General features: G+C 39.6%; 1 protein-coding gene across 1 annotated transcript; it reads right to left on the bottom strand.

Moving 5' to 3' along the window:
- Positions 1-1,355: 1,355 nt before the first annotated feature.
- Positions 1,356-12,993, bottom strand: LOC105051748 (transcriptional corepressor SEUSS). The gene is made up of 9 exons (XM_010932340.4): positions 10,902-12,993; positions 10,678-10,797; positions 10,415-10,463; positions 8,269-8,483; positions 8,092-8,160; positions 7,873-7,970; positions 3,615-3,708; positions 3,239-3,308; positions 1,356-2,770 (listed from the first exon to the last, which is right to left on the bottom strand). Exons 1-9 carry the CDS (start codon positions 11,934-11,936, stop codon positions 1,845-1,847), a joined length of 2,676 nt encoding a protein of 891 aa, XP_010930642.1. The 5' UTR covers positions 11,937-12,993; the 3' UTR covers positions 1,356-1,844.
- Positions 12,994-14,135: the final 1,142 nt, after the last annotated feature.

Genomic DNA, 14,135 nt, shown 5'->3' with positions numbered 1-14,135 from the left:
GTTTTTTCAAAATACTTTGATGGAGTGTTTACAGTGCAGAAAAGGAAGTGGACTGGTGCTGGCTAAGCTATGGTGCAATCGATGCCTTTTTTTTCCCCCTCTTTTTGGCTTACTTTTGGTACAAAGATGCAACAAATTTTTATTCATTGCAGTGGATAAGCTAGGTAGTATCTACCGCAGTTGATAACCGGATATTATCTCTGAAGACATCACATGATATGCATGCTGGGAGAAGTATTAAATTAGACGATCACCTTTGCAAGTTCCCTGGACCTCTATAGATTAATATTTGTTACATCAGAATGCTAATTGATGCTCTCATTGTGCACAAACTGAATTACAGAATAGTTTGGTGAATGCAGATTTTCAGTTTTAGCATCTTTGGGAATTGGAGCCATGGTGATCTCATAGTTCCTGACTGTAATGCGTATGCCTGTCTCTCATTTTCTGCATCATCTAAGAAGAGACATGAGACGCCCTCTAGCCGCTCAGTCTCTACGGGCATGAAAGCTGTAAATGGTTGCAGAACAACAAAGCGCCTATACAGGTGTTAACACAGCAGAGAAGCCGGCAAACAGATCAGATATAAAGTTTCCATCTAGCATTTGTTTTGGAACGGTTAAAGGACTGGTTGTTCATGTTTGGTAGCTTAGCAGAATTAATCCTCAAGTATTAGCACCCTTTTTCATCTTTTTTCTCTTCTTTTTTTTTTTTTTTTTTTTTTTTTGTCGACCAGACTTTTTTTTTTTTTTTTAAATTGAGACCAGGAGGGTTAATCCCCTGTCACCACGTTATACGCGGCCCAGACCACCACCTAGACTGAAGCCTAACCCCTGGGCAGCCTGAGCTGCCACCCAAAGCACACCTCCTCAGAGGGCAAGAGAAGGCACGTCTGACCTAAACTTTGATTGTATATCATCTGTTACTTGACATTATCCATTCACCTGGTATATCGACTGTTGAGTGATCAACAAAACAAGCTTATCCTCTCCCACTACCGTGCAATGGCAGATTTATGCCCATCCGTTTGGAATTTGAACCATAAAGCTCTTCATTAATGGACAGGACCTCTAACTGCTCTTGCATCACCTAACAGTGCATACCGCCACTAAGTTAAGAGTATTCGAATCATTTAGTATCTAGTTTGGCGGAATATGGTGGCAATATTTGCCAAAATTCTAAAAATTTCAGCACAGATGTCCACATTGTGTCGGTTCCTTCATCCTTTTTGCTGCTGTCTTGTTCCCGGTGTTACGACTAGAGTGCAAGAGGACTTTCACAAAAATGATCAGTTTGCTCAGAAGACCTTCCAGAACTCAATTCTCATTTTTCTTATATCATTTAAAAGAATCACATAGCCTATAACTTTGGACATCTTAACCGAAACAGAGCATATGCTTGTCCACAAAATCTTGGAGGACGACGAGGTTACAAAAACATCCGCATAAAATGCATCACCCTGTATTTCCCCAAAATCGTGGAGAGAGCACAACGGGCACTACCATGCAAAGCTTCTATTCTTCCCGTGGTACAGACTCCAGTTCCCCACGCTTCCCACGTGTAAAGTAGCATTGGCAACAACCAGGCATAATGCACATTGTTTACAAACAACAGTTAGATGGTAGACAATAAAAGGTACAAGGATTTGTATGATGTTACTATATATGCCTCTCGAGAACTTGGTACAGGAAGAGGTATTTTGAACAAGTTAAGGACCTGCAACGTGGCTGCTGTTGTGGCTGTGGGTGCCTCATTGTCTGATGGTAACATTCCCTCATGTACTCCGGATAATTTCTGTTACCTGGATAACATGCTCTCGTTGGACTGACGGCCCCTATTTCACTTTATGGAGAGGGCTTCCAATCAAACTGAAGATTATTGAAGTTGTTGACTGCTCCAAGCCCACCCAAAAGCCGGTTTCCCATATCATGTTGCTGCTGATGGCTCATGCTTGTTGGATCCTGAGAGAGATGATTCATTCCAATCCTCCCATTCATGGTCATAGCATTATTGGCTATTGCTGCTCTTATCCCACTAGCTGTAGCTGATGGACCAATCCCACCAATGCCTCCAAACCCCATACCACCCATGGATGCATTGTTAGCCATAGCATTCCCAACTATAGAATTCCCACCACCCAAAACTGGGTTCATTCCATTAATGCCTTTCATATCATTCCCTGAAGTACTTATACCATTTAGCTGCGAGGACATCATCATCTCTTGTAAAATTTGCTGCACAGAGCTCTGTGATTCATTCGGATCAACTTCATGAGGCTGTGCCGTCATCTGTTGCATTACAGACAAATTTGCAGCTGAACCGGTGGGCTTCAGGTGGGTCATGTTATGAGAAGTTGCAGGGTTGCTATTAGACGTAGACAGCGTTGGTGAAGGAAAAGGGGAAGATGGATTGGGTTGAGGTAGTGAATTCGACGAGCTGGCAGATGGAATCTGAACGGTGCTCCCAACACTGTAGGTGTTGGTGACGGTGCTCATCTGGTTTTCTTGCCTGGAATTCATTGAATTTTGATGCAGGAGGCCAACAATTGTAGTTGCAGATGTGGATGTAGATGATGCAGCATTGAGGCAGTTACTTGCACTAACAACACCATTGCTCGCAGGAGAAAGTAGCACTCTAGTGGCATGAACAGCACTCTGATCACCGTGGTTCAAATTTTGGGTAATCAACTGCTGCTCCTCAGGTTGTTGGGCTTGCTGAGCTTGAAGTCCTGATGATAGAGACTTCCTTCGAGGAAAGTTGATCAAACTATCTGAACCAAAGCAAGGACAGAATGATATGTTCAACAAGAGGGTAATTCAATGCATTCATGATTCTGTGGAAAGACTAATTTTGATATAATAAAATTAATTTTGGTCAACTGTAGCTATATTCCAGAATGCATGGCATTGCAAAATAATAGTAACATGGCTATATGCCCTATAGACTTTTATGTCTGCATCTCTCAAGTCTCATAATTCCATGGACATGGCAGTAAATCTGTAGCTCTTAGGGAATAATTTAATCCACAAAATCCAAAGCTACATGCAATTACCAGTCAACGATTAATGTACAAACTTTTTAAATAATGTAAATGTGCATGGATCAGATTTCAATTAATTAATTCCATACTAGTAAATATTCTGAAAATAATATTGGAAGTATATCAACATCAGCCACATGTGAAAAGTCTACTATTTGCGGAGTCATAAGATAGAGACGGAAATCAGAGAGATCTTACCCATAGGTCCAGTCCCCGTTTCTCTGCTATAGTCAATCAGATCCTTCATACTATTTACCACCTCTGATATCTGCAATTTTTGATTATTGCAACCAGAAGAATGTAATCAGTTATGGATCAAGGAACAGTGTGGGGAAATCTTTATCACTTATGTTGCTTTACATAATGCAAAAACTCAGTATGGGAAACAATCAGAGCATATTTACATATTTTATGATTAAAATATTTAAACAATTTTTTTACATAATGCAAAAAACTTTTGTAGTAGAAAATCATATTTGTATTTTATGATTAAAAAATGAATAAAGTCAAAAAAAAAAAAAAAAGAAGCTCTTCAAAGTGATTCAAGTAAAATAGTAGTAAGAGAGCAGCCTACCTGAAGGCAGCGAACATATCTTTTGGTGTATCCTAAATCATTCACCAATGGCACTTCCAAAGCTTTAGCTAACTGACGAGCAGATGCCACAAACCTATAATGACATACGTCTTAATTACAATCCATTTAAAGATCATCAGTGGGAGAAAATCAATCAACATGAATTCAGTGCATCATACATGTTCAATGAAAGTAATTCCACATTAAGTACCCGCATGAAAAAACATTAAAGCTCAAAGAACACCAAGGTGATAAGGTCTAATGGAACCTAAGACTGTATTTGTGTCTGTGTATATAAACATTTATAGTCGACCTGTGTGCGCATCTGTGTATATGCACATTTATATGGTCGACCTGTGTGTGTCTGTGTGTATACACATTTATATTGTCAACCTGTGTGTGTCTGTGTGTATACACATTTACATGTCTTATGGACCCATGTCCAAGTGCCATATCAATGTCTGTCTACAGCTGTCAGGTGCAGGTACTTTGGGCTAAAATGAAGGACCTGGGTAACATGGTACATATGACTAAAAATAAAACACACACCACAGACAGGAAAACATATATAAACACCAAAATAATTTTGGCCACATGCACGGACAGACACAGAGACACAGTCACCACAGCAAACTAAACTTGACATCATGCAGGAGTCACATACACAACACAAATAGTCACAACTATGCCTTGATGAAATCATTGTTGCCTTAACACAGACAACACACTATAAGGTTGTGCCTAGGTCACTTTGTGTCTCAATGCACCTCACCTTTAACAACAGTGACTGAACATAAACAGGGAGGGGGAAACACAGAACAGGTTCTGGAGGAAGGCCACATTGAAGATGCATAGGAAGATCACATTAACCATTTAGAGTACAAGTCAATCGTGCTTTTCATATGAAATTATCTAGCATATGTCAATTTGAAGGAAATGAAATTTATCTGTTCATAATAATGGCATGCCACAGAGTCATCATCTTGTATGAGTTGTGCAATATAGTCAGAAAATTGAGGTAACCTTACCTATTTGATTGGAAGTGACAATATGATATCTTTTCTTCATTTATGCAATCATATACAATGTACAGAAGACCACATGTCTAGCAGCAGATTCATTCCCAGTAACTAATTCAGCTCAGCACAATAAATAAACAAACCACTATTTGAAAAATTATTTAGAATGTGCACTTGCATACTTCAATATCAATATATAGATCCAAAAACAGATAGATTGACAAAATTTACTTTTACAGTCCATATTTTTTTTCATAATTTTATATTCATATACATAGGCTCAAACTAGAAGAGTAATTTGGCAGAAAAATAAAATAGGTTTTATCAATAAATGCATCAAAGGTCAGTTAAATTAGCAATACTAAAATTTTCAACATCCATATTCATAACAAGTTTGCATCTGTTCTAATTTTAAACCTAACTCCTGCATACATGCATCATTCATGAGGCTCCACATTAACATAATGCATGTCCCTAGACCACCATGAATACTCCTCATCTTAAAACGAATGTACCCTATTTAGTTTACTTATAGGTCCCGAAACTGTGTATTTATAAAATTACACAAACAATAAAAAATCTTTAAACAAAATGGGCCAAACTATCTCTCGCATGCATCTCCCATGCGAAATCTAGCATGCTCAAATTAGAGAAATACTTTGAAAGGCTATCCCAAAAAAAGGAAAATTAAGTAAAAAAACAAAAAAGAAATGAAATGCCATAAAATAGATATATCGATAAACACATCAACCATCAGTGTTCCTACTTCTTCCCAGCATCTACACCTGCTGAGGTTAGAAAGGTGCCTTTGCACATAAAAAGCAAAGAAGTATCATCATCTGCTCACTTAGATAACAAGTGTCAAATTCACCAGAATTTCATGACCCAGGCATGCAAGCATGTATGCTTGTGTTCATGATAAATTAGCTTACTCATCCATGTGCACCACGTTCAAATTAATTGCACCAGTTTTTGATACATGCCATGCACATGAAAAACATCTGCATCCCAATTTCCATTATTTACTCCACTCAGATACTTGGCTTTCCTTGTTTCCTCTATTCCTTTTCATGAATGGCTTCTGTCTCACATGCAATTATGATATGGTTGAACATCTGACAAAGTTTGGCGGTCGGGTCACTTGGAGTTCTCTTGATTTTAGTAGAAGATAGTAGCAGATTGGCTGGTACAGTTTAATGATGCTCATAAAAATCAAAAAAATAAATATCAAAATAGAAATGCAAATATTAGATGAAGCAATTTTTGAAATCCAATCCACACTTTCATTACTTGATATACCACAAAATATGGGTGACAAAAAATCTATAAAATTGCTGAAAATTTTAACGGTGGCAGGACTGGAAAGTCTTCTTAATTATGGTACAACATGCTGTAGCCCTGACATAGGTAACACTGCAAAAGATAATTAAGAAATTGTTGAAACTTAAACAACAGCGAGCTGATATTAATATCATAAAAGTGGGCCCAAACAGTGTGAAGAATTTAATGCATGAATAATGACAAAAGAAGAAAAAAACTAATCACAAAACTGGTTCAGTGCCAACTGCCAAGATTGTCGAATTGCCTATGCAGAGCCAGGCGGCAGACCTAGGCAACCACATAGGGAGGAAAGCTCTCCAAGCCTTAATTATGCATGCTTTTGATAATATACATGAATAAGTATGTGCATATATTTTATATACACTCTTTTAGCATCATATGTGGCATCACAAAACCTTTTTATCATATTTAGAAAGTCCAAAGATCAAAATCCATAAGAAAAAGGAAAGCAGCAGCATTGCTGCCATGTACCAACCAGCAAGCTGTCGGGTCATATACAGGCAACTAACACCCCGCAAGGACTAGAAGAAGAAGGAAAAGGAGAGGCAAGGCAGGTAAGTAGCAGCAAACAGACTGCAGGGCCACAACAAACACCCATCAGGAGGAAGGTAAGGCAAGCAGAATAGAGGCTAGAAAGAAAGAGGAGAAAAACAGGGGAAAAAACAAGTGAAATATATCCAGATGAAGAAGCAATACCAGAAAAAGGAAGCACAATCAAAGGAGGAGAGGAAGATGAAGACTGGTTCAAAGAAGAAAGTATAAAACAGTGAAAGGAAGAAAAAAGTGAAAAACAGACACATGGCCAGCACCAGTGTTAGCGGTTGCTGTCAGCACTACCACACATCATGGTCACTTGGCCCACAATAGCCATCGGTCAGCCTATCAGCTGCTGCCCAAATTAACCATACAGGGTTCAAATAAAGAAAGAAGAGAGAAATGGAAACCCTAAAAAGTAGGGCTTACACAGGCTTGGCCCAACATGGCCTCGTCCAATTTGGTGCCCAGGCAACCTCCTGGGCACCTAGGCAACTGCCTCTAGAAGACCAGAACAATATTCAATGCAGAACAAAGATCCCAGACATGTATATTGTCACCCTTAACTTATCTGCAGTTAAAAATAAATGAACCAATTGAAGCTACAATGCTTTCCCCAAGCCTCAAAAGCTTTCCTGGATGGTTAAAGTTGCTAAGCATTTCATACTAATAAAAATGGCAAAGCTCTGTACATACAAATTCACGTGCGCACGAACATGCAAGGACGTACACAAGGCACGTATGCATGCATGTGAAAAAACTGCGATAAATTGATACATGATCAGATGTTCAGTAGCTCTAGTATAAATTGATACCAATATTCTCCCAAGCATTTTTTTCTCAAACTTAAGCAATATTATAGGGTGGAGTTATTGATTTAACAACTAGGGTGTTTATATGTGCAATATTTTTCCTTGAATAAGTCTAAGTAGTCTAGACCCAAATTGATCTAAAACTGAAAAATTTGTATATGAAATCATCATGAAAAATACAAAAATAAAGTGAAGAGGTTAACATATGTGAAATTTCCACTAAAACATAATACTGGTTATACACTTTTGTACATAAAATATTAATGGATAACTTATCGAGTATATTTTATTATGATCGGTCCATATTCAGGATTAAAGTTGATTGCTTTCTAAGAATCATGTTATTGGATAACCAGAAACTGTTTACAGCCCTAACTACAACATGCACACCTTTCTTGGCAATGGCTAAGTATTTCTTTTTCATTTAACATGTGTTGAAGAATAGTCAAAGTAATAAAATTCATTTGGCAGGAGACGTAAAGCAGTAAGTATTAAATGTTAAATATTAAATGAATGGGTGAATATGACATGAAACAAAAGCAACCGACTTACGAATTACAACTGCTTTGCAAATCCTGAGTAGATAAGCCTGATGATGTATTTTGAACAGCAGCCTGATATTTCTGTACCACAGCACCAAGTTGACCAACCTGCATAGCAAAAAAACAAACTATCCATGAACCAGAGCTACAAGAGCATGCTTGCAAGTAAGAACTAAAAATGGAGCAGAAGATTGCAAACTGATATCCAGAACAAAAGATTACTCGGTACCTGTGGTATTATCAATCTTCTAGGAATAAGCTCCTCATGACACCTCGCACAGAACTCCCAAGAAGCAATCTAAGAGATGAGCATAAAAAAAGGGTAAATTGATTGAATAGAATCACAGCATAAAGCTAAGAAGGTAAGCATGTAGTATACAACAGAGCATTTATTTTGATGTTTCACCTTTAGATCTGGATTGAAGACAATCCTTAGTTGCCCATCACGTATCACACGTAACTGCTCAAAGACGCTCTCCTGGATTGCCTTAGCATAATCCAGTACAATCTGACCTGATGGATTCTGATACTCACGGGGCATATCGACATATAGAAGTTCCTCCAAAGTGCCGCTAGCATATTTGATTTGGCATAGCCTTGGCAAAACTTCAACAGTAGTTTCTAGAAGCCAATATTGGGAAGAATTAAAACACAGTCATAGCGAGATGGAGTTCCAGGGGCAAAAACGACCATTCTAATCAATAAATTTGCCATTAAAGCAAACCAAGGGTATGGATACATACACACATACATACATGTGTGTGTACATGTATATGTACGTCAACATTTGTGTATGTATATGTATGCATGTATTTTTATGTTTTTATATATGCATTATATGTATTTATGTCATGTATATACACATATATGCATAAATACCTAGAGGCATATACACACACATAAATATGTATGTGTATATAATGTATACTTATGTTTACCCATAGACACATGCATATACATATGCATATACATACATGGTATTTCAGCTTCTATTCTTCTCCTTTGGACTCAATGATATGAAGAAGACAAAATAAAGCTGTTTAAATAGCATGAAATGACCTGTCAAACCCATTGTACAAATAAATTATATGCAAATGGCAAGACCTTGGCATGTTGCCAGACAGTGTCCTCACCTTATCTAAGGCTTGCCTATACATTTATTAGCCATGGAAAGAAGTAAAAGAAATTGGTTAAGGATTTTCTTTTTGACATAAAAGTTATTTCTTGATTCACTCCCTACCTTTCTCTTTTAGAAACAAGAAAATAAAAATAAAATGAGAGCATTTGCCTATAAATTACAACAGTTAAAATTATCAGCACATCATGACCATCATTAATTATTACTTCTTAATTATGTGCACTACACATGCTTTACTGGTAGTCCACTAGAAATGACAGACAAGAATGCAGCTAAGCTTCTGATAGCCCATGCTTCTTGTATATAAACACCCATCTTTTCAGTAAATGTAAATTTTTTTTGACTCTTATAGAGAATTCTCTAAGATAATATTAAAAGAGGAAAAGTAGAAATGGATCTACAGAATCATATTAAAAAGAAAAAAAGCAAATCTGATGACCAAACATTTTCTTTTCTGACTCATGAGATCATGGAGAGAATCTCATGTGCAATGACAATACCTAACAGTATCCTCTCTCTAAGCACAGACTTCTATTTTCCACTAACTAACATTTAATAACAAAATCCAAACCTGCTTTTCACTCCCACCTCTCTCCTCTCTAACAAGCCCCTCCCCAGCATCTCTCTGTAAATCTCTCCTCATCCTTCCGCTCTCTGTAATTAAATCCCAATTGTTTGAGAAGTTCAGGAACCCAAACCCCCTTATCACAACCAAGGTAACACCGTAACCACCATGACCCACACCCACACCTTTCATAACTTGGTCTACTTGCTCACCGAAGCCATCCCATCAAATCCTCCAACAACCTCATCACCACAGTTGTGCAGCAGCATACCATCAAATATGAGAGTAGAGAATAAAGGTGAAGCCAGCACTAGACTACAGAAAGGACTTCATGATACAATTCTAGGCAAGATTTGCTGTATCAGTCAATATCGGTGCATATCGACTGTACCATTCATAGCTGGTATGCGGTATGGGGGTGTGCCAACACTTGACACATGGAACCGGCCCCCATACCATGCGTAACGACAATATAATTGGATGATATTGGTATGAGGTCCGGTACTGAAACGACAAACCTTGATGCCGAGCATCCCCCCTTCCAAAAGAGAAAAAATATCAACAATATGCACATGCATGAAGAAAGAGAAAGAGTGGAAGGATTTATGTGCGTGGATAGCTGACTAGGAAATAGATGGAAGTATTGAGTTTGCTTTTGAAGCTGGGAAAAATTAAAGGCCACTAGAGTGGAACATGCATGAAATTAGATGAGTTGCTCACCCATTTTGGAGCCCCAGAAGAATTGCTCTTTTATACAATAGTAAAAGATAGACGCCACACAGAGAATTGCAATCTACAAATGATGATTTATTATGACAAATGATAATTCTTTACTAGAAGAGTACATACCAAAACCACGTCCAGGCTTATGGTTGCATATTTCACAATGCCACACATCCTGTAAAATTGCACATAAAAATCAAGAGCATGTGAATGAAAATCTGTGTTGACTGGAATTAAACTAAAGCTGGAATACTACATACATGTCACTGGCATTATCAACACTAAGTACAATCTCCAGTAAAAGGACAGTGAAAAAAATGGAACCACCCAACATAACATACAAACCAAGTGCCATGTAATGACAAGGTTAAATTGATCATTAAGCATACCTGAGGGAAAACACCAGTAGTTTGACGACCACTTCCATAAAGGGAAACACACCACCTCTTCTTTGCATTGGGAGCAAAATACTCCGCGACAAATTTTCTCCAAAACTCAATATTGTTATCCTGCACTTAGCATGGGGAATTAAGAGGCTTGAGAATAAAAGGAACATGCAACTTAACTACATCCTCATATAATGAGATCTGAATCAAGAGTAACAGAAAATCACCTCTGGCCTATGTTGCTGGTGATACATATAATGAGTCAGTCGCCGAGCACACATTCCGGGCTCATATATAGCCTGTTTCACTTGGGATCTTACAGGAAGACCTTGTGGATGAAGCTGCTGTTGCAACTGGCTTCTTTGTTGAGGTAGGTTCTTGAGTAACTGATGCTGCTGCTGGTGTTGTTGCTGCTGCTGCTGCTGCTGCTGCTGCTGCTGAAGTTGAAACAGCCGCTGCTGATGCAAAAGACCGATCTGCGCAGCTGCAGCCTGGGAAGACTGCCTCAAGTGCAAATATTGCTGCTGCTGCTGCTGCTGCTGCTGTTGCTGCTGCTGGTGTAGAAACACTGATGCATCTGAATGGTGGGGTTCCATCTTAACAGGCACTAAGTTTCTCAAAGGCTGCAGCTGTTGTGGCTCCATTTTCACAGCACCAGCGCTGCGCATTGTTTGTAACTGCTGTGTTGGACCGTTCTGATCTGCCGAACCCATCTGTGGCTCCAACTTAACTGGGCCCACGCTGCCTACATTACCCAATCCTCCTCGAAGCTGTTGTTGCTGCTGCTGGCTGTGAGGAACAGAGAACTGTTGCTGCAAGTTCTGCACTGCCTCAAGCTGCTGAGGCTGGGGGTGGTCCGATCCAAGATGGTTTCCAGTAGGATTCTGGAGGTGCTGCCCCTGGGTTGGGCCAGACGAAGAGTTGAAGGAGAGTGGATCAGGCACCGCAGAGCTTACCATTTCAACAGCACCTCCAAGGCCACCACGCTGTTGGAGATTTGCTAGAGGCGTACCAAGCGCACCACCAGACCCAGGCCCTCCGTTTCCAAACGAGTGGTTAAGGAGGGACGAGACATTGGAGATAGTTCCCAGCAAACTATTACTGTTGAGCTGAGTGCGAGGTGAGACCAGGGACGAGAATGGCGGCTGCGGTGGGAGGGCACCAGCCTGCGGTCCTCCAAGTAAGCTAGAATTCGACCGAAGGAGGGAAGGGGAAACAGATTGAGCCCCACCAATGGGAGTTGGAGGCCCCGAAGGCACCATCTTTCAAGAGGAGCAAAGGGAATGGAAAGTTTACAGACCAGAAGAAGATGAAATTTCTAGTTAAAGCAACATACTTTCCAAGATTTGGAACCCCAGATCCATGGTTCCATACTAGTTTGGCTCACCACTGGAAAGACGGAATCTTTATGTTCAATAATACAGGAACACAAGGAACTTCGAGTGATGGAAACAAAATCCAAGCAAAGGGCTTTGCCTCCCAGCATCCTACTCAATCTCTTCTCTCAATTTCCCCACAAAAAGTCAGTACCTTGGTCTCAGATATCTCATCCCAAGCCCCTCCTCCACGCGTTTAGCAGGAATATCAAGCAAAAACTTACAGAAAGCGAACAAAAAATCGGATCTTTCTCCGGAAACAGAAAGCAAGCAAGCAGGACGCAGCTCAAAATCCGATCTTCCCTCCCCTAAACCACAGAACAACTGCTTTCCTCTCCCCTCACGGCCATCTTTTCCACTTTGCACGCTGAAATCTAAAGTAAAATCCCTCTACCGATTCGGACCCCAGAAACATCACTCAAATGGAGAAAAATCCCAACTAAATATAGACAAAAATCTTCCCCGAGTCCACCACCAGCAACTCACCCCAATCTTGCACAGAGCCGACAGAGCTCCAAGTCATCCGAATGCATGAAGATTGACAAATAACGCAACTAAAGCAAAACAAAGAAACAAGTCCCACAAAATCTAGAAAGAAACAACCCTTGAACTCACCAGAGATCCTCAACGCCCTTTCTTTGTTAGATTCTACTAGTGCTTGCGAATTCTAGGGTTAGGGTTTCTTCTGCTTTGCTGATTCTTACTCGATTTCGTCTCCGAGCGACTGCCGGTTTTTTTCCACCCCTTCTACTCCTGGCTTATTTTTCTTTCTTTAAATTTATATAGAAATAATTATTCTTCTCTGGCTTCCTTTCTTCTCTCTCCAGAAGAGAGAGAAGAGGGATGAGAGAGAGTGAGAGCTCCCTCCGTCCTTGCGGACGTCAAAATTCCATTAGATTGGATTAAATTCTCTCTCTCCCCATCATTCCTCCTCTCTTTACGCTCCCCCTCCCCCTCTCCATCTCCCTCTCAAAGCCTCTTTTCTTCGTAGATATTAAATATAGCTTCAGTCATGTCACCATGCATCATGCATGGTCATGCAAGACACCATCCATCCATCCACATGCCCACCGCCACAGAGGCGGATAAAATATCTCCGCATAGAAATATATATGCCGATCTGGAACCGAGAAAAACTGACTTTTGGGAGCAAAGTTCATTACCAATCCGCCACGTAACCCGCATGAGAACGGCTGATCGGACGCTCGCATAGAATAATTCTGGACGCCTTTGTAGAGTAGCTGTTTTGCGGGGGTTTTATGAGGTGGGGGAACGTGGGGTCGGACTTCAGAGGTCGATCATTCTTTCGGTTGCTTTTTGGCCCTGAGGCGTCTCGACGGGAAGGGGGAATTTGGCGTGGTCATCTCACCGGTGGTGCTTAGATGCCAACCGCCTGGTTTCATTAGAATAAGAATCATATTATGAGATGATTTATTGCGGCTCCTGCTCACATGGGAGCCTCTTGGGTAATTAGATTAGTTCTGGATGAGTTAATTGTTCATGAAATGAAAATTATAGGCCTCATGCTCCAGTGTTAACTGGAAGGCCAGCCATGAACCGAACTCAATCTCGTAGGTGTGAAGACAATAAATTTCTATAGTTAAGGAGATCCTTTTAAGGCAATGTATACATTTTTTTTAATCAAACATGTATATTACAATCAGTTCATCGCCATTCTTAAGGAGATAAAGAGAAACTAAAAATGCAAATATATCAATCAAATAAGGTTGACTTCCTTGATGCTCCATCTCATATAATCGATACGTCTGCGCAATTGCACTTAGTAGGTAAACTCAAGAAAGAAATCTATACCACATCAAAAATGGCATAGCTAAAAATTCACTCGGAAGTGGATATTAAATTCAAAAGAGCAAATGCATAAGCTTGTTGGTACTAAGCTTTCTTATTTGGCTTTTCAAGAAGAAAAAATTGTTTTGGATTAATTTTCTAGTCTGAAGCAAAATAAAAGAAGAAAAAGTAGAGAAATAAATGCATACCACTTTTTTATGAAATATACGCTATACTCATTTAAAACTATTTAACTTGGAGTTTTCATATGGAAGTTTGGTGGTATAGGGTGGATTA

Source organism: Elaeis guineensis, chromosome 9, assembly GCF_000442705.2.
Source record: "Elaeis guineensis isolate ETL-2024a chromosome 9, EG11, whole genome shotgun sequence".
NCBI classification, from domain to species: domain Eukaryota; kingdom Viridiplantae; phylum Streptophyta; class Magnoliopsida; order Arecales; family Arecaceae; genus Elaeis; species Elaeis guineensis.
Note: the sequence above shows the minus strand (reverse complement) of the source record. Positions and strands in the feature narration are given on the sequence as shown.

Excerpts from the sequence above, each read along its gene's own strand:
- LOC105051748 (XM_010932340.4), bottom strand. The coding sequence starts at position 11,936 with ATGGTGCCTTCGGGGCCTCCAACTCCCATTGGTGGGGCTCAATCTGTT. Across the intron at positions 10,798-10,901 it reads ACCAGCAACATAGGCCAGAG|GATAACAATATTGAGTTTTG; the intron begins GTGATTTTCTGT and ends TGCTAAGTGCAG. Across the intron at positions 3,309-3,614 it reads GATATGTTCGCTGCCTTCAG|ATATCAGAGGTGGTAAATAG; the intron begins GTAGGCTGCTCT and ends CAAAAATTGCAG.